General features: G+C 36.9%; 1 protein-coding gene across 1 annotated transcript in view; it reads left to right on the top strand.

Moving 5' to 3' along the window:
- Positions 1-6,733: 6,733 nt before the first annotated feature.
- LOC132065248 (putative disease resistance protein RGA4) overlaps positions 6,734-20,294 on the top strand; it is a 44,607-nt gene continuing 31,046 nt past the window's right edge. Inside the window, exons 1-3 of the mRNA XM_059458544.1 lie at positions 6,734-6,788; positions 7,033-10,908; positions 12,951-13,122. Coding sequence (XP_059314527.1) covers positions 6,734-6,788; positions 7,033-10,908; positions 12,951-13,093 — 4,074 coding nt within the window. The 3' untranslated portion in view covers positions 13,094-13,122. The remainder of the gene's footprint in view (positions 6,789-7,032; positions 10,909-12,950; positions 13,123-20,294) is intronic.

The following is a 20,294-nucleotide window of genomic DNA, read 5'->3' as shown; positions in this document are numbered from 1 at the left end:
TCAGCAACCGTTTCTCCAGGCTTCATTTTGAAGTTTTCAAAGTCGGTAGCAAGCATGGCCTTCCTAAACTTCCTTACTTGACTGGTTCCTTCATGAGCATTTTTCAGGGCATGCCAGATTTGCTTAGCCATTGTATACCCAGAGATTCAGTTATATTCGTCTAGTCCAAGACCACATATGAGGGCGTTTTTTGCTTTAGCATTCTTTCCAAGAATCTTGTAGTCATCCTCATTATACTGGCTTTTCTCCTCCTTCACATCTGTTCCATTAGTACCCTTCGTCGTGGGATATTTTGGTCCTTCGATAATCCTGTCCCATAACTCATAATCTTCAGCTTGCAAGTGATCCTTCATGTGAGCTTTCTACCGTACCATGATACTGTCCATGAACAGTGGTGGCCTTCGAGGTGAGCGTCCTTCACCGTATCCAAGTGTTGGTGCACCATTCATCAGGATCTTCTCTCAAGGTGTTAACCTCTTAAAGAGAACCTGCTCTGATACTAGTTGTTATTTTGCACGACCAGTTATCTATCCTACTGTATACTAGATTTTCGTCTATAGGATAGAACACGTTACCCTACTTGTTCCAAGTTAGCGTTTGCGGAATAGTAAAAAACAAGTAAAGTGAGGACACAGTATTTTTACATGGAAATCACTCTGCTCACAAGGGTAGGATTTTACCAACTCCACTGAAACTGTGAGCCTTTGCAAATTCAAGTGACAAACTCTGTAACCTAGGAACTAAACTCTAATTCCTATCTTACTAATTTTCTAGACTAATGAGCCCACTTCAAGTTGCCCTCAACTTGAAGCTGAATTTGACAATCGTTTATACCTATGACTATTGCTTCTATGAAAGCTGATAAAGGTACAACTTGATGAACAATCCTAATACACAAATCTAGACTTAGGAACTGTAAAACATAAACTCTATTAAACAGGTTCTTCAATTTTCTTCCTTATATTAGGCCGCACTTCAATAATTAGAACACTCAATATTGCATTGATTGTGTTTGCTCCAATTATGATTTTCTCTCCATATGAGTGCGTAAAACTTCTTCACGGCTGGACTTGGATATATATAGCTTTAGGTTTGCATCAAGTCGGCTAAACTCAAACCCTATGTGATGAGGCCCATTATGAGAGTTAGGGTTTGAGTTGGCTTCGGATTCTTGCATTCACGCGGTTTCAGTGTCCTTTTAGGAGTCTGAAGTATCTTGATAAGTATGGCAAGAAATCCTGCAACTTGTCCGCCAAGTCCTTACCATAAAACACAAATCCTACTAGCAGTAGGACGCTGAGCTTGAACATGTTCTTGGACCTGGTTCAAGCACACCGTTCATTCAACTTTGACTCGTCTCAGTGTCTGAGATAGAACATGTACATCGACCTGGTTCATTCACTTTCATCTTGCTTCTATATCTGGTTCCTTCACTTATCTTGCAACTGACCCTTGGGGAGAACATGTCTGCAGACCTGGTTCACTTGCCTTGTTCATTTGCTTTGTCAATCATCAAAACATGCGCGTGCTAATGCCAACAGCTTCCCTTTTCTCTTTCCGTGCTAAAATTATTTGGCCACCATGAGCTCCCTTCACTATGGACCAAAGTTCTTCTGCGCCCTACCTCACTTCGACATCTAGCTATCGACTCCTGCTATCGACTCCAATCTTGTCCAGAATCAGTGTTGCCCTCCTCCCTCTCTGTGCTGATCATAGAAAATTGTTCTAATCTCCAATCCCTTCCAGTAAAAGAGTTCCCCCTTAAAAATCAGAACTGATATTTTGTCTAAATCTGCTAAGACATTGCACTGAATAATTCCCTATTTACAGTGGATTAATCAGCATATAGACTAGATGTTAGTAAACCATGATTAGCCGGTCCTTTTTCTCTTTGTTAAGAACAACGATTCATCCTAGTGCTTGAAGTTTCATTTCCAGTAGAAACTACAAAGACATAAATTTGGTGGTACGTCAGAATGATGTGACTCTTCGCTATTAATGACATTGATTTTTATTTCCAGGACATGAATTATCTTTTCCTCACCATCAAAAACACATTGCTTTATGTTAAGCTACGTATGGAAGTTAAAATTCGAAAAAAAAAAAAGAAGACAAAAGTCTGCGGATAACCATCAATAAGTTTTAAGGAAATTCTTCTTAAAAGAAAGCTTTTAGGAAAATTTGTTGATATTTGAATTCAATTGTGAACTGAAGGATCCTCTCAGTTTCTTGTTTTTAGGTGAGCGTCAGAGTTCTTTCTCTAATCAGCTCTATTCAACTTCAGGGGCTGAGCATTCACGTGACTGTTTTCCCACCAGAGACCGAAAGCAATTTTCCACTTGTTATTTGGCTTTGCTACATTCTCTTCGATACTCCTCTCATTCTGAATGAATATTACACAAATGCATGTCTCCTTTCAGGCAAAACAATCTCTTCCGAAGCGTAGTTGCTCTTCTCATCTCTGAACTATGTATTTATGGCATCCAGTTCTTCAACCATGTCTACACTTGAGAAAGGTGAGGACGGGACTAGATTTGTAGTTCCCATCTAAAAGGATCGGTTTAGATGAAGTTCATGTCAGTTATTTTTGAAAATTTACTCTTTATATAACCTGTCAGTTATTTTTGAAAATTTCTCCTTGCTTGTCTATTTGCTCGTTTCAGTTTGTTGTTACATTCATCACTGCAGGAGATGTTAAATATTTGAGAATTGGCACTGCCATTCAGCATCAGCCGCTGAATATTGGCAGCTTGGCTGCCTTGGCTTCTTCAGCATAAAAATTGCTTATGAACTATGACATAGTCAAACTATTTCACTTGGTAGTCAGTTCAGGAATCACTTTTGTAGTCAAATACGGTAAGTTATTTGGCTTAGAGTTCTTACATTTCTTTTCAATTGGCTTTCAGTTTAGTTTTCTTTGAGTAAGGTGATTGTAATTTCCAAGTCATAAAGCCATCTACATTTCCTTGAGATGAAGCATGCCTTGCTGCACTTTCTCATCAGGGTTTTGGCAAGGCTTGACGATTATTTGAGAAGAGAAAAGTTTTGATGGTCTCTTTGCTCAAATTGAGAAGGGAAAGTGGTTGAAGGGAATTGAACATCATGATAATATTAGGACATCCTACTTTCTAGTTTCTAATGGACCTTTATGTACTTCTCTCCGATGGCAGTGCAATGTCAACTTCAACAGCTTAGGCTAACTGGTGGTAGTATGGTAGGCCTTTGTCCTCTGATTCTACATTTTGGCCAGCAGAGAGCCAAAGAATGACATAATTATTCAACTTTATGTATTGAGAAATTCGATTTTCTGGATGTGTAATGTTTGATCTGTGTCATAGCAATCTTCTAAGACAGAATGTTGAGAATCCTCTTTTCTCTTATTTTGAAAATTTGGTTAGTGCTATGTGTTCAGTGAACAGAGGCAAATTTGAGTTTTCCTGTTGAAATTCTCTGCTTGTTACCAGAAGCAGATTATGGCAGGTTCTACGGGTTCAACTATACTTATGTCTTTAGGCTTGAATTATGTATACATATGCAGAAAGATAATCAAATTTTATAATAAGTGTCTCTCACTCTGATTTGCTTTTTGCAAGCTTTTAGTTGTGAAATTTTGCTATGTGAGAGCAGAAGAGGGTGTCTTTCTACTTGGGTTATCTTTTCTTATTGATACTAAAATAAAGAGAAAACTCATAAAAAGGAATAATTAAAATACACTAATTTCAAGAAGATACAACCTACAAACAATTAGTAGGAAATTTCTGATGCATGTTTCGAATATGCTAGTAAATTGTAGAGACCAAGAAAGCAATTAATAGAAGGCCGTTGAATCAAATTAATAGCAAATTTGTGTAATCTTCGAGTTAAATTAAATGACTTTTTATACAAAAAAAAATGTTGAAATAAGACAATGTAACGGTTAGATTTCAACTTCAAAGAGGTATCTTGCCTAGAACTGCTAATGTGCTTCTTCTGTTCTCAAACTCTGTAATATTAAGAGCATGATGATGTTAAGGAAATTCAAGATTTTAATGTTTTAATATTTCATCAATTGTTTTTGTAAAAATAGATAGAGTCCGACACTCAGTGAGCCTTTAGGTACTATTTCATTTATATGAGAAGAGAAAAGAATTAACAACATTGTTGTGTTTTTTGCTTTCTACAACCACCAACTATACAAAACAAGATATTGTGATGAATGATCTACAGTTGCAAGAGAGCATCTCCACCACTATCTCCACTTATTCTTATCTCTAGCAAAATTTAGAAAGTAGAAAATGTCTATTGTCTTGTAAGAAGCTTAAGGCACTGGTAGTATCCTTCCAACAACCATGATCTCCACCCCACCCCCCTCTCCCTTCCCCTTCCCATTGATTTTTATTAGGTTTGGGTGTGTAGTTAAGACGAGTAGGTTTCTCCTATAGGTTGATTGGTATAGGTTGGTGATCAATTAGTTTTGGCACAACTTGTGCTGTCCTGGCCTTCTGTTGTAGTCTTTTTCCGCTACTTTTCAATAACCCAATAGTCAATATAGCGAATAGAGCACATGGTTACAGGACTGATGTATATAAGTTCTAACAAATTTATTTTGTTGAATAGTTAAAATATAACTTGACGTTGGTAGTTCTGCTAATACTTTGTGATCGTAACAATCACTTCAAGCCATGGAAAGAACAAAAGATTTTCATATACCATATTTATGTATATTTCTCTAGCAATTAATGTGTAAAATAAAGCTTAATTATGGTAGACATTGTGTCAAGATAGGCTAATGCCAATTTAAGACACTTAAGGTTATTATATATACCTACAATCTCATCTCATTATATAAGTGGGAAGCTCCAAGTTGAAATGTTGATATACGAAAATGTTCTTATAATGTTGATGGACATTTATGCCCTTTATAAACCATTAATTCAATACGTAAAAGATGTAGAGATATTACTATGAATATGCAAAAAAAAAAAAAAAAAAAACTAAACTAAACTAACTAAATACAATAAGACTGGATTCATCAGAATGCATATGAATTATCATTCTTCATTAATCTACATCAATGATGTAATAAAGAATCCATGAAACGTCTGGATTAATTAGCAAATTAAACATAATGTGAAAGTTGATATACCTCTTCAAGTTCTCCTTATTTTTATACATAATTCCAAAAAGAAAATTAGTTTTTGCCACATTTGAACTAAAGCTACTCAAATTAGCTAAATGTTTCTAACATTTAAAAAAAGGACCTCATCTACCAGCCGCAGAAAGATATTTCAAGCCAAAAATGTTAATTGAACTGAGTTGGAGGTTTTGTTGGAGAATGCAAGAAGCTCTGTATTGGGATGAATCAAGAAAAAAGTGACGGGAAAATTGGGTCTACTTTCTTTACTCTTTTTTTTTTTTTTTTTGTTAAACTTTCTACCGTATGTGCTTTATAAAATTTAGTTTCTACAAATATAGGATAGAGTTTCTACAAATGTTAGGATGGTTGCTTAATTATGTGATACAAAAATATGTTTTTATCTGCAAGGTGTGATGAAGGGAAAAACATATGTTTAAAGGTTAAATTTGTTATTTCTTTCGGCAAATGAAATTGGTTTGTTGGTATAAAATTTGGTTGCATGTATCAAATATATGAAAAGTATACAATCCCTTTCATCGATGATTCATATTGATTGTTTACAGAAACTTGTACATTATTCTTTCACGTATAATTATTTATTCAAATCTTTATCTCTATTATATTAATTACAAACAATTCTTGTTTTGAAGAGTTAGTTGTTGTCGTTGCAGCTTTTTGTTCTATGACTTTTCTCTTTCATATTTTTCATTCAGCTAGTACAAATTTAATTTTTGTACTTGTTGTGTGTGGATATGTTAATTTAGCAATAGGCTGGGTCGCCTTGCAGCGGCTGTTCCCTCACTTCCTAGCCTTTCCAAGGAGGGTGCTTGTTATCAGGTTAATTCTCTAACATTAAGGTTCGTAGTAAAAATATTAAATACATTTATTAGATCATACCCTATTTCATTTTAATGTAATGGTAATTCAAGCATTACTAATTTTAGAATTATAATCCAACATAATTTTGTCCACAAAATTCAACGTCCCATGAGTATTATATAATTAAGAGATGGTGATACAATTACAACATAGACCGCACCTCAATATCAAACAAGTTGAGATTGGATGTATGAATTCTCAATGTTCGTGAATAATGAAGGGTAATTTGACGTGTGATTTGAGGCTTTCCACTTTAATATTAGGGTGCACGTGCAACGCACGTGGCAAGAAAACTAGTTATCTCCATAAACACATATTAGAACTGCTAATATGCTTCTTCAAGCAATTGTGTCACTAAACATTGAGCTCCAATATACAGTGGATCAATTAACTCTTAAAGATAGTGACTGCTGACAACACTATTAAAGCCACCATTAATTTAATTTCCTGCACTATTATTGTAAGAAAATAATATACTATAACTGTTTGTTACAAGAATGTAGAGTATTCATTCAAGATCAGCAATAATTTAACAGTTCCAATTCTTCACAGTTGTAAAACATATTCATGTTATGTTAGGCCCAGAGAATCCTATTATGAAACGTGAAAAAATGAGTTTATCATTTTATTTTTCAGTTCCCAACCTGGCCCCCCTTTTCTACACCCCAAAGTATGCTTACCCTTGCCTCAATTATTGAATTGAGCAAGTAATGAATAGTCAAGAAATCATATTCCTTTATGAAGTCTCTGTCTTCTAATTGGGTGAAAAGTCATACTTTTGGAAAAGAAGAAAAAGGACAGCTTTGCTTGTTCTTTTATTCTATGACTGGCAGCTGTAGTCTGAAGAAAACATAGTTGTACCAATTACAATTAAGACCACTAGCAAAAGAGATAAAAATCACTGATCATTCTTGTGTGCAAATTACTCTTAGCATTCAACAGGTAGAATAAAGTTCTTAGTGTAGAGTATTTGAAGATAGAAACCATAATCCTCTCAAAATTCTTGATCATTTTGTGATTTGCTTGTTTTTCTTTGCAGATTTCAGAAATGGATATTGGCTTAGCAGTTGGTGGTGCATTTCTCTCTTCAGGCCTGCAAGTTCTCTTTGATAGGCTTGCTCCTCAGGGTGAGCTGCTCAAGATGTTTCAGAAGCATAAGCATCATGTTCGGCTCTTAAAAAAACTGAGGATGACTTTGCTTGGTCTTCAAGTTGTGCTAAGTGATGCTGAGAATAAGCAGGCATCAAATCCATATGTGAGCCAGTGGCTTAATGAGCTTCGAGATGCTGTAGATGGTGCTGAAAACTTTATAGAAGAAGTCAATTATGAAGCTTTGAGACTTAAAGTGGAAAGTCAGCATCAAAATCTTGCAGAAACAAGCAACCAGAAAGTAAGTGACCTCAACCTGCGCTTGAGTGATGATTTTTTTCTTAACATAAAGGAGAAGTTGGAGGACACCATTGAAACATTGGAGGTGTTGGAAAATCAAATTGGCCGCCTAGGCTTAAAGGAGCATTTTTATTCGGGTAAACAAGAAACTAGAAGACCTTCAACTTCTTTGGTTGATGAATCTGATATCTTTGGTAGACAGAATGAAATAGAGGAATTGATTAACCGTTTATTTTCTGAGGATGCAGATGGAAAAAATCTGAATGTAGTTCCTATTGTTGGAATGGGGGGTGTAGGCAAGACAACACTTGCTAAAGCAGTTTACAATGATCAGAAGGTGAAAGATCATTTTGGTTTGAACGCTTGGATATGTGTGTCTGAACCATATGATGCTGTCAGAATAGCAAAAGAGCTACTTCAAGAAATTAGCTCATTTGACTGTATGGTTAATAGCAATCTTAATCAGCTTCAGATCAAACTGAAGGAAAGCTTAAAAGGCAAAAAGCTTCTTATTGTTCTAGATGATGTCTGGAATGACAACTATGATGAGTGGGATGACTTGCGAAATATTTTTGTACAAGGAGATATAGGAAGTAAGATCATTGTGACGACACGTAAGGAGAGTGTTGCCTTGATGATGGGTAGTGGGGCAATCAACGTGGGGACTCTGTCTAGTGAAGTCTCTTGGGCTTTATTCAAACGACATTCATTAGAAAACAGGAATCATGAGGAACATCCAGAACTTGAAGAGATTGGTAAACAAATTGCACGCAAGTGCAAAGGATTGCCTTTAGCTCTAAAGGCACTTGCTGGTAATTTACGCTCAAAATCAGAGGTGAATGAGTGGAGAGACATTTTAAGAAGTGAAATATGGGAGCTGCCAAGTCGTTCAAATGTCATCTTACCAGCGTTGATGTTGAGCTACAATGATCTTCCAGCATATTTGAAGTGGTGCTTTGCCTATTGTGCAATTTTTCCCAAAGGTTATGCATTCTGCAAAGAACAAGTTATTCAATTGTGGCTTGCCAATGGTCTTGTACAAAGGGTGTATTCAGGTAACCAGTACTTTCTCGAACTGAGCTCAAGATCATTGTTCGAAAGAGTCCCAAAGTCTTATCAAGGGAACACAGAGAAATTCTTAATGCATGATCTTGTCAATGATTTGGCCCAAATTGCATCTTCAAAACTTTGTATCAGGTTGGAAAATATTGCAGGATCTCATATGTTGGAAAAAAGTCGACACCTATCATATTCAATGGGATATGGTGACTTTGAAAAGTTGAAACCACTCTACAAATCAGAGCAGCTAAGGACATTACTTCCAATCAATATCCACCGCAATTACTTCTTAAAGCTAAGCAAGAGGGTGTTGCATAACATATTGCCAAGACTAACATCCTTAAGGGCACTATCATTGTCTCATTATTTGATTAAGGAGTTGCCAAATGACTTATTTATCAAATTAAAACTTCTAAGATTTTTGGACCTTTCTTGGACAGAGATAAAAAAGTTGCCAGATTCAATTTGTGTACTATATAATTTAGAGACAATTCTCTTATCACATTGTAGTTATCTTGAGGAGCTACCGCTGCAGATGGAAAAGCTAATTAATTTGCATCATCTTGACATTAGCAGCACTTGTCGCTTGAAGATGCCGCTACATGCAAACAAGTTGAAAAGCCTCCATGTGCTAGTGGGAGCTAAGCTTCTTTTAAGTGGCCACAATGATCCGAGAATAGGAGATTTGGGTGAACTACGTAACTTGTATGGATCTTTATCAATTCTAGAGTTGCAAAATGTGGTTGATAGAAGGGAAGCTCTGAAGGCAAACATGAGGGAAAAGGAACATGTTGAAAAGTTATCGTTGGAGTGGAGCGAAAGTATTCCCAAAAATTCACAAAATGAAAGAGACATACTTGGTGATCTACATCCAAATCCAAACATAAAAGAACTCTGTATCACCGGATACAGAGGGACAAAGTTTCCAAACTGGCTAGCTGATCATTCGTTTCTTAAGCTGATGGAATTGTCTCTTAGCAACTGCAAGGACTGTGATTCTTTGCCAGCACTGGGACAACTTCCTTCTTTAAAATTCCTTGCCATTAGAGGGATGCATCGAATAACAGAGGTGACTGAAGAATTCTATGGTAGTTCATCTTCCAAAAAGCCTTTTAACTCTCTTGAGAAGCTTCAATTTGCAGAGATGCCGGAGTTGAAGCAGTGGCATTTGAGGGGAAGTGGAGAGTTCCCTACACTTCAGGACCTTTCAATTGAAGATTGTCCCAAGTTAACAGGAATGTTGCCTGAAAATCTTTGTTCATTGACAACATTGAAAATTTCAAAATGTCCTGAACTCATTTTAGAGTCACCTACCCAACTTCCAACTTTAAAAAGGTTTCTAGTTATTGGTTCTCCTAAGCTTGAAGTTCTTCTTGATCATGCTGGATCGTTCACAAGACTACTTCAGGGGATGACAAAGATAGTTCATTTTAAAATTGTTGATTGTCACTCTCTTACCACCTTATCTATTAGCAATCTACCAAGTACCTTGAAGAGAATATGGATATATAGTTGTGGAAAATTGAAATTGGAGTCATCAGTTAGCGGTGAGATGATTTCTAGCGGATGTAACATGTTTCTCGATGCTTTGACACTAGATGGATGTGATTCTATAGAAGATGTATCAACTGAGTTGGTCCCAAAAACACGCTCTTTGACTATAGATGGTTGCCGCCACCTTACAAGGCTTTTGATTCCCGCTGGTACTGAATTTCTCGATATTCATAACTGTAATAATCTTGAAATGCTTTCGGTGGCATGTGGGACTCGGATGACATCGTTGCATCATTTGTATATTACCAACTGCCAGAAGCTTAAATCGCTGCCAGAATGTATGCAGGAACTCCTTCCATCTCTTAAGATACTGTCACTGCAAGACTGTCCAGAAATCCCGTCCTTTCCTGAAGGAGGATTTCCCTTCAGTTTAGAAGTCCTTGAGATTGACAATTGCAAGAAACTGGTGAATGGCCGAAAGGAGTGGCATTTAGAGAGACTCCCCTGTCTCACAGATTTAAGCATCACACATGATGGTAGTGACAAAGAGATTCTTGCGGATAAGAATTGGGAGTTGCCTTGCTCAATTCTAAGTCTTCGCATATCCAATTTTAAAACATTAAGCAGCCAAGTTCTCAAAAGCCTCACCTCCCTTGAATATCTATATACTGAAAATTTACCTCAAGTTTGGTCACTGCTCGAAGAAGGGCTGCCCTCGTCCCTTTATGCGCTAATACTAAATGGCAATGATGAGCTCCAATCACTGCCAACAGAAGGTCTGCGGCCCCTCACTTCACTACGACGTCTATCGATCTTCTCCTACCTTCAACTCCAATCTCTTCCACTGTTACCCTCCTCTCTTTCTGAGCTGATCATCAGTAGTTGTCCAAATCTCCAATCTCTTCCAGTAAAAGAAATGCCCTCTTCCATATCTAAGCTATGTATTTTCAACTGCCCGTTGCTCAAACCATGTCTGGAATTTGAGAAGGGGGAATGCTGGCCAGAAATTGCTCAAATTTCCACTATAGATGTCGGTCTTGAATGCATGTAATGATTAGAATGAAGGATGCTCCTCCAGATGTAAGTTACTCTTCTTCAGTAACTTTGTGTTTTCTCTTGGATTGCTTGTTAATTCTTCTTCTTTATTAAATATTGTTGATCAGTGTGGAGCGTCTATTGCCACTATATGAAGCCGAGGAATCATCTTCAGATCGGAATGAATTTAATTTTAGTTGAACCAAAGAAAAGGTGATAAAATCTTTATATTCATTATTCGCATTGGAACATTGAAAAACAAAATCTAGTGTTGGTAGGAATTGACATAATTTGCTCCACATAATTGATAGCTCAATGTAATATTAATGAACTAGTACTTTTACCATGCCCATATATGTCAGCCGAATGTTTATTCTCTTTGGAGATTCGTCTCAATTGCACTTCATGTACTCTTGTTATATATATACATCACTCTTCATCTTACTTGACTATTTGTACTTCATGTATTGCTTGAACGTTCATCTCAATAGCAATTCATGTATTCTTGTTCTTTCACTTTTTCAGTGAGTTGAGCAAGGAGGAGGTGGTTTCGAGTCATGCACAGGTTCACTCTTGAATGCAGAGCTCTAATAGTTTAAAGGTACGCGACACAAAGTTTGTTTCCTATCTATCAAAAATGTAAAAGTTTGCTTCCCAATAATTTAACAACTAAAAGCATCGGCACTATTAGGTTATTGTTAATGATTATTGGATATCAACTTAGCAATTTTTTCTCTTTGACAGGATTTTGGTAACAATTAAGTTGTTACAGACTTAGCTCAGTTGGTAAAAGGAAAATTCTGCTGCAATTCTCTATTGAATAAAAGTGTAAGTGAAGAAAAGTACTTCTCTTTTGTGTGAATTTGACAGTACTATTTCTTACCAAAATTCTGTAGGGAGTTTCTTCCAATGTCAATTTCCACATCAGTTTAAAGGACTAGTCATTTTCTATCATCAATTAATTCATCCAATCTTTTCAACTACCAGAACTGATATTTGTTAAAAGAGGTCCGTTTTTGTTTTAGCTGAGGGTGATACTAATTCAACCTTGATTTGCTCGGAGTAACTGCTTGCAGTAGAAGGATTAGTCAGTATATAGTTTTGATGGTACTATTTTGAAGCTTGTCTGTATTAATATCCAATTGCTCTACCAAGTTCGTCAGCTTAAAAAGTTTCACTTGATTGAACTACTTCCAGATTTTTTCCCAACATATCATGACTAATCACAAAGCATTATTTGACCAAATGAAAATATTTTGCTAGACGTCTCTCAGATCAATCAATAAGTACTTCTTCTCTTATCAAGTTATATGAAACCCTGATCACCATGATCTTTTCCTCTAGGTCAGCAACTGTGCTTGAAGTTTCATTACCAATAAAGAACATGCGAATTTGGTGGTATGTCAGAACAATATTTCTCTCCGTTGTTGAGGACATTCAATTTCTTCCAGTGACATGAAGTATGTTTTCCTCATCATTAAACAAATAGCTCTATGCTAAATCACCGTATATAATCATTTCAGGGACAACCATTCAAAGTTGTAGGAATAAGCAAACTTTGTTTGTTGGGAGTTGGTAGCTATATATACGGTATTATCTGATCTCATTTGAACGGTCTTTTTTCCTTCTTTTTCAGGCTTTTGGTAACAATATATAAGTTATTCCAGCTCTTTGCTCAGTTGGTGAGAGAAAAGTTTTGCCAAAATTCACCTCAACTGTAATCTGTCAGCAGAGTGTAAGTTAGAAAGGTACTTCTCTTTTGTGTGCAATTTGACAGCACTACTTCTCTTTCATCAGCCTGAGAAGGAAATATTGTGCAGATTTTTGTAAAAGGAGTTTCTTCTATAGCAAGTTAAGAACTTCTCTATTTTCTTTTATTTTGTCAGGAATTCAACAACAGTACATGGTTCGACTGACCAGTTTCTCTGCTTTATTTTTAAGTGAAACAATTCCATTTCCTCGTGGAAGGTTTTTGCAGTAAAAGGGATGCTGTCTTCCATCTCTAAACTATCTATTTCAGGCTGCCCATTGCTCAAACCACTCCTAGAATTTGACAAGGGGGATTACTGGCCAAAAATTGCTCATATTCCCACCATAAAGATTGATGGAGAATACCAGTAATGATTAAAAGGAAAGGAGTTCTGATAAATGTAAGTTATTCTTTTTTTCTTTTCAGTAGCTTTTTATATTTTTCATTATTTCTCTTGCTTGTTTGTTGATTCTTTTCTTATGTTATCGTTTGAGCAGTGTGTAGCGTCTATTGCACTGTGAAGTCGAGGAAACATCTTCAGATTGGGATGAATTTAATGTTAGATTACAAAAGAGAAGCAGAGAAAATATTTATTTTCGCGTGAGAACACTGTAAATGAAATCTGGTATAGATAGCTTAATGTAACATTAATCAACTAGTGATCTTTTACCATGCACATATACGTCATCCGGATATTTATTTTATATTTGGAAATTCATCTCAATTGCAATTCATGTATTCCTGTTACATATCTGACTCTTCTTCTTACTTGAAGATTTTTATTCATGTATTGCTTGATCTTTCATCTCAATAGCAATTCACGTGTTCTTGTTCTTGCTCTTTGTCAGTGAGTTGAGCAAGGAGGAGGTGGTTTCGAGTAATGCACAGGTTCACTCTTGAATTCAGAGCTGTAATAGAATTTAAAGGTATACGAGACATAAAGTTTTTTCCTATCTATCAAAAATATAAAAGTTTGCCTCCCAATAAATATAACAACTAAAAGCATCAGCACTATTCAGGTTATTATTAATGAATTATCGGATATCAACTCAGCAATTTTTTGCTTTGTCAGGATTTTGGTAACAATATGTGGTCAAAGGAAAGTTCTGCTGCAGTTCTCTGTTGAATAGACAATCACCTCGAATGTGGTCTATCAGCAAACTGTAAGTGAAGAGAAGTGCTTCTCTATTGTGTGGAATTTGACAGTATTACTTCTCATGATCAGCCTAAGAAAATGTTGTGCAAAATTTTGTAGGGGAGTTTCTTCCAGAGTCAAATATCCAACATCAGTTAAAAGGACTAGTCATTTTCTATTATCAATTAAATCATCCAGTGCTTTCAACTACCATACTGATAGTTGTCCAAACTAAAATAGGTTTGTTTTTGTTATAGCTGAGGGTGACACTAGCTCTATGTATTGTACAGTTCACCTTGATTTTCTCCGAGTAATTGCTTGCAGTAGAAGGATTAGTCAGCCTATAGATTTGATGTTACTAGTTTGAAGCTTGGCTGTGTTAACATTCAATCTCACTACCAAGTCCCTCAGCTTAAAAAATATCACTTGATTGCACTGCTTCCAGGTTTTTTTCCAACCTATCGTGACACATCACAGAGCATTGTTTGACCGAGCAGGAAATGTTTTGCTAGAAGTCTCTCAAATTACTCAGTAAGTTTTTATACTCATTACAAGTTTTATTAAAAACATGATCACCATGATCTTTTCTTTTGGCTAACAATCATGCTTGAAGTTTCACTTCCACTAGAAAGATGCGAATTTGGTGATATTTCATAATAGTACCGCTCTCCGCTGTTGATGACTTTCAATTTTCGTTCCAGGAAATGAAGTAAATTTTTGCTCATCATTAAACAAATAGCTCTATGATAAAGAACCATATGTAATCATTTCACGGGCGATCATCCGAAGTTTTAGGAAATAAGTAAACTTCCTTTGCTAGGAGTTGGCAGCAATATGAATCCCATGTCGTTTCAGTTAGAGTGCTTGTTTCATTACTGCGAATGTAGTTTTGCCTAAATGATAACATAAGATTGTGTCCTTCAGAATTCATGTGAGGCTAATTTCTTTGGTTGTTTTACATTTCTCTTTTAGATTTTCGCTAAAGCCTATGGTGGGTATTGAACTTCTCATCTGCTACTTGATGAGCACGAAAATGTAAAGGCACCGAACTCCTACTTACAATTGCAAAGGCACGTTACTAACAACTTAGTCCTTTTATTTTTGGTATCATCTTATGAAGGCATTTCTTTTGTTTTGTGTGCTTGTTGTGAAAATTGTCATATCTAGGATGGTTTAATAGCAAATTAAGAACTTTCCTATATTCTTCTATTCGATCAGGAATTTGACAACAGTACAACGATTTAAATGCTCGAAAAAGGGCTTCTGTTATTCTGCATGACCAATTACCTACTGTATACCACATTTTCGCCTATAGGATAGAACACGTTACCCTACTTGGTCCAAGCTAGCGTTTGCGGAATAGTAAAGAACAATAAAGTAAGGACACAGTATTTTTACGTGGAATCCACCCGGTTCACAAGGGTGAAAAAACCACGACCTACACCTCCGTAGGATTTTACCAACTCCACTGAAACTATGAGCCTTTGCAAAATCGAATTACAAACTCTGTAATCCAGGAACTAAACTCTAATTCTTATCTCACTAATCTCCCTAGACTAATGAGCCCACTTCAAGTTGCCCTCAACTTGAAGCTGAATTTGACAATCGTTTATACCTATGACTATTGCTTCTATGAAAGCTGATAAAGGTACAACTTGATGAACAATCCTAATACACAAATCTAGACTCAAGAACTGTAAAACATAAACTCTATTAAACAGGTTCTTCAATCTTCTTCCTTGTATTAAGCTGCACTTAAATAATCTGAACACTCAATATTGCAGTGACTGTGTTTGTTCCAATTCTCATTTTCTCTCTATATGAGTGCGTAAAACTTCTTCACAGCAGAACTTGGATATATATATATATATAGCTTTAGGTTTGCATCAAGTCGGCTAAACTCAAACCCTATGTGATGAGACCCATTATGAGAGTTAGGGTTTGAGTTGGCTTAGGATTTTTGCATTCACGTGGCTTCAGTGTCCTTTTAGGAGTCTGAAGTATCTTGCTAAGTATGGCCAGAAATCCTGCAACTTGTCCGCCAAGTCCTTACCATAAAACACAAATCCTACTAGCAGTAGGACGCTGAGCTGGAACATGTTCTTGGGCCTGGTTCATTCAACTTTGACTCGTCTCAGTGTCTGAGATAGAACATATACATCGACCTGGTTCATTCACTCATCTTGCTTCCGTATCTGGTTCCTTCACTTATCTTGCAACTGACCCTTGGGTAGAACATGTCCATAGACCTGGTTCAGTTGTCTTGTTCATTTGCTTTGTCAATCATCAAAACATACACATGCTAATGCCAACAAATCCCCCTTTTTGATGATGACAAACCCATGTTCTTTTAAGCCTATGTGTTTCTTGTTCCAAACATCTCAACGCCTAGAAAATGAACATCACACTAAGATTGAACCAGGTTAGCATATATGGGTTTACTAGATGGCCCGTGCCCGTGCATAGCACGGGCATATCCCCAATATCATCATACACAGGAGATCCGATATTGGGAAGGTAATTTTGAACTTGTTTTAATTGTTTAGTAGGATTACCCAAAAAAAGAAAAAAAAGAAAAAGAGGAATCAATACCCGAAGCTACATATTAATATAATATGCTTCATACTATGTACATCTATTTGCGGAACAAAGTCATACCATTACATTCTTGAATTTGCTAGAAAGACAAACAATCAAACGGTTTATGTTCATGTTGGTGATCCAACTAATACAAGAGTTAATAATGGGATAAAATCCGGATTTCAACAAACATCTCAGCTGGGTATCCACGGGAAAAAGGAAAACCAATAATTAAACTTAGAAGATAGCATACTAAGCTATAAATTTAGGATGATAAATGCCAAAGCAAAGGACAGAGGGGAAAGGAAGACAACATTCTCAAGACTAAATTTATGTTTATAGGTTAGTCTTGCAATCTTATAATCTATACCATAAAAGCTAAAAGCCAACATAGTAGGTAAACGAAGTCACTGAAAAGCAGCTTAAGGCTGAAGATATTCGGATTATCTCTCTCAAAACTCACCTAAATTTCTCCTATTGTTCAAAGAAAATGCCTTTTCCTTTTAGTGCTCCCAAAAATCGTAGCAGGGATGTTTAAAAAGGCCATGTATTTCTTTAAATTCCTTTTGAGGGTTTGAGGAAGTTGTTGAAACATGAACTGTTTTATCAGAAAGTAGTACAGAAACTATCAAACCAAAGAAAATCTCTCGTTCAGCTACATGAAAAATTGAACATTTTATCTAACCAAAACAAAACAATCTTATTTCTTCCTTTCGTTCGAAATTTAAAAATTTAAAAAACATCAACTCAAATCAATGATGGAGAGGTAAGATGAAGTAGTTTTGAAGGTACCTGACAACTGCATTTCTTCCCCCCTTCCTAGGCACAACCATACGATGAACTACTTCAAAATAGAGTTGATAAAGCCTAGGCATCTCTCTTTTCAGTACCCTTTTGTGCTGCAGGTTGCCTGTGAACTTTCTTGTGATATCCAGGGCACTTTCCATTCCTTGGAGTGATGGCCATTCATTCTTTGCATACTTTGTCCAACCCACTGAGGGCACATGCAGAATTTCACCCAAGTTCTGAGCATTCAGGGTAATTTCAACTCCCAGCACAGTGCTAGTGAGTTGCTTTCCATTAAAAGTAGCATTACCATAAACTTCAGTAACCTGTTCCTTGCTCATCTTCCTCTTTTCTTCTCTTGGAGGGAACATTTTACTCCACCCTTGGTGCTCAATCTTCTCCAACAATGTAGTCATCTCAGGCCCCCCATGACCAGTGACTACTCCACCTCTCAGCACAGACTGCTTTTGATCATCAGAATTGTCTGCTTGGCTGGATCTTCTATTTCCTCCGAGTTGAAGTAGTTTTCACTGTCCTTGAAATCTTGATCCTTAGACTCAGAAGATTCATCCTTTTCACTCTCAGTAGGCTGATCCACCAGCTTGAACTGAGTCTTCCCCTTAGATGAAACAGGTTTGCTAACCTGTTTCTTTGTTGCAGTCTGTCTTGACCTTGGAGTGGCTCCTTCTCTGCAGCCTCCTCTGCAGGTTCTGCCAAAAGTGCTGAAGCAGGCTTAGCAGCTCTAGATCTGGGAGCAGTGTGCCTTTTGCTTGCTAGCATTACCTCTTTCAGCTTTTCCTTAGCTTTCCTCTTTTGTCCCCTGGTGTCGGGTTCTGGGTGCTGCTGAAGAATCTCCTTCCTCAGCTACTGCATCATCAGGCCGTAGAACAGGCTCAGCTGATGTCTTTCTAAGTCTGGACCTTACTTTCTTTACAGCAAGCTCAGTAATGAGCAAGTCGTCATCATCATCAGGAGCAACAGTCTCACTTTTAACAAAGTTGAGGAACTGTTCCATAGGAGTATCTCTTCCCATTGTTGGAACAGGTTCCTCAACTTGTTCCACATATACATGGGCGTCAACATTTGGTGATTCTCCCTGAGCACCAACGGAGGGTTCTAAATCTTGAGCTACCTTAGTTGCCTTTGCATCACCCTCTCCAAGCTTTCCAGTACACCCACCACTACTTCTACAGATTTTGCAGTTTCCGCCGGTTATTCCAGTAACTCAATCTTGTCACCACTACCAGCAAGCTTACTCTATCCTCTGCATCATTTACCACAGCCGGTGAACTTCCGCCAGCCATGGGTTTTTCCGTGTATTCCCCCTCACTAAGTGCGCCACTAATTTCTTCCTCAATTTTATCAGTCTCAACTATCAGTTCCTCAATAGAGGGTGCTAAATGAGCTACCCCAGTCTCAGTTACTATTACAACTTTAGGAGCAAAAATTGGGGTTATCTGTTCGAGAGGACCAGTATAGTATACTCCTTGTAGCTCCGACATTTTGCAAGCCAGGCTCTTAGTTCTTCTCCCTGTACTTCAAAAAGATCACCAGGCATCTAAAGAACATCAGAGTGATCAGAAAAGGATACCAAAGATGGATCGAATTGGTTCATCCGTGCTGTAGGCTTTGGCTTTGATTCTCCTAGGGGTTTGAATTTGGGGATTAGAAGTGGGTACTGTATTTGTGGGTACTTCTGTGTTAGGTGGTTCGGTGATAGTTGGATTAGTCATTGTGGGACAACACTTACTCTTTATATAACCTACTACTAATTTTTGAAAATTTCTCCTTGCTTGTCTATTAGCTCGTTTCAGTTCGTTGATCCATTTATCACTGCAGGAGTCGTTTGATCAATTTGCAGAATGACTAGGAAGAGCAAGAATGCCCGGAAAAATGAAATCTCTATTTCAGAATGAGGTATCTTTTACCTATTCCTTATAAGAAGACTATGATGGCTACGAACTACGCGAACTGAACTGTCAAGGCTTTCAAACCAAGACTGAGAAAGCTCAGTCAATAAAAGAGTATTTTAGTGGAATGGCTACATCAAGCTTGCAAAGCAAAAAATATTGAAAGAAGATTTTCAAACGCAGTTCTTTTTCATTAAGTAGCATTATTCGTTGATCTTCGACTTTTTAACAACACAGCATTTGATAGGTAATACTGATGAATCTTGTCATTTTTCGAATCTCTAGAGTAGTTGGATATTAAATTATCATTGTCCAAATTCATTTTTCTGTCTGTATTTGTGCCTTTTTGGGGGGGTCAACCGCATATGGCAACTTAGAACTTGAAAATCAGCACTGAATTGCATCAGAGATGAATTTAAGGTTGGACAATAAAACGTATGTCATTACAACTATGCTTGATGTTGAAAATTTAAGAATTGGCACTGTCATGCAGCATCAGCTGCTGAATATTGGCAGCTTGGCTTCTTCAACATAAAACAATTTCTTAGGAACTATGACATAGTCAAACTATTTCACTTGTCCGTCAGTTGAGGGATCAGTTTTTTAGTCAAATAAGGTACATTAATTGGCTTAGAGTTCTAACATTTCTTTTCAATTGGTTTTTCAGTTTGGTTTTCTTTGCGTAAGGTGATTGTAATTTCCAAGTCATAAAGCCATCTACGGTGTCTTCCTTGAGATGAAGCATGCCTTGCTGAACATGGAAGTCTACAATGTTATTTTGTCATCAGGGTTTTAGCAAGGCGTGACAATTATTTGAGAAGAGAAGTTTTGATGGTCTCTTTGCTCAAATTGAGAAGGGAAAGTGGTTGAAGGGAATTGAACATCATGACAATATTAGGACATCCTACTTTCTAGTTTCTAATGGACCTTTATGTACTTCTCTCCGATGGCAGTGCAATTTCAACTTCAACAGCTTAGGCTAGCTGGTGGTAGTATAGGACTTTGTCCTCTGATTCTACATTTTGGCCAGCAGATAGCCAAAGGAAGACATAATTATTCGACTTTATGTGTTGAGAAATTTGATTTTCTGGATCTAATGTTTGATCTCTGTGTTATAGCAATCTCCTAAGACAGAATCTTGAGAATCCTCCTCTCTTATTT

The sequence above is a fragment of the Lycium ferocissimum genome, chromosome 7, assembly GCF_029784015.1.
Source record: "Lycium ferocissimum isolate CSIRO_LF1 chromosome 7, AGI_CSIRO_Lferr_CH_V1, whole genome shotgun sequence".
NCBI classification, from domain to species: domain Eukaryota; kingdom Viridiplantae; phylum Streptophyta; class Magnoliopsida; order Solanales; family Solanaceae; genus Lycium; species Lycium ferocissimum.
The sequence above is the reverse complement of the archived record's forward strand: the minus strand, read 5'-3'. Positions and strand labels throughout refer to the sequence as shown.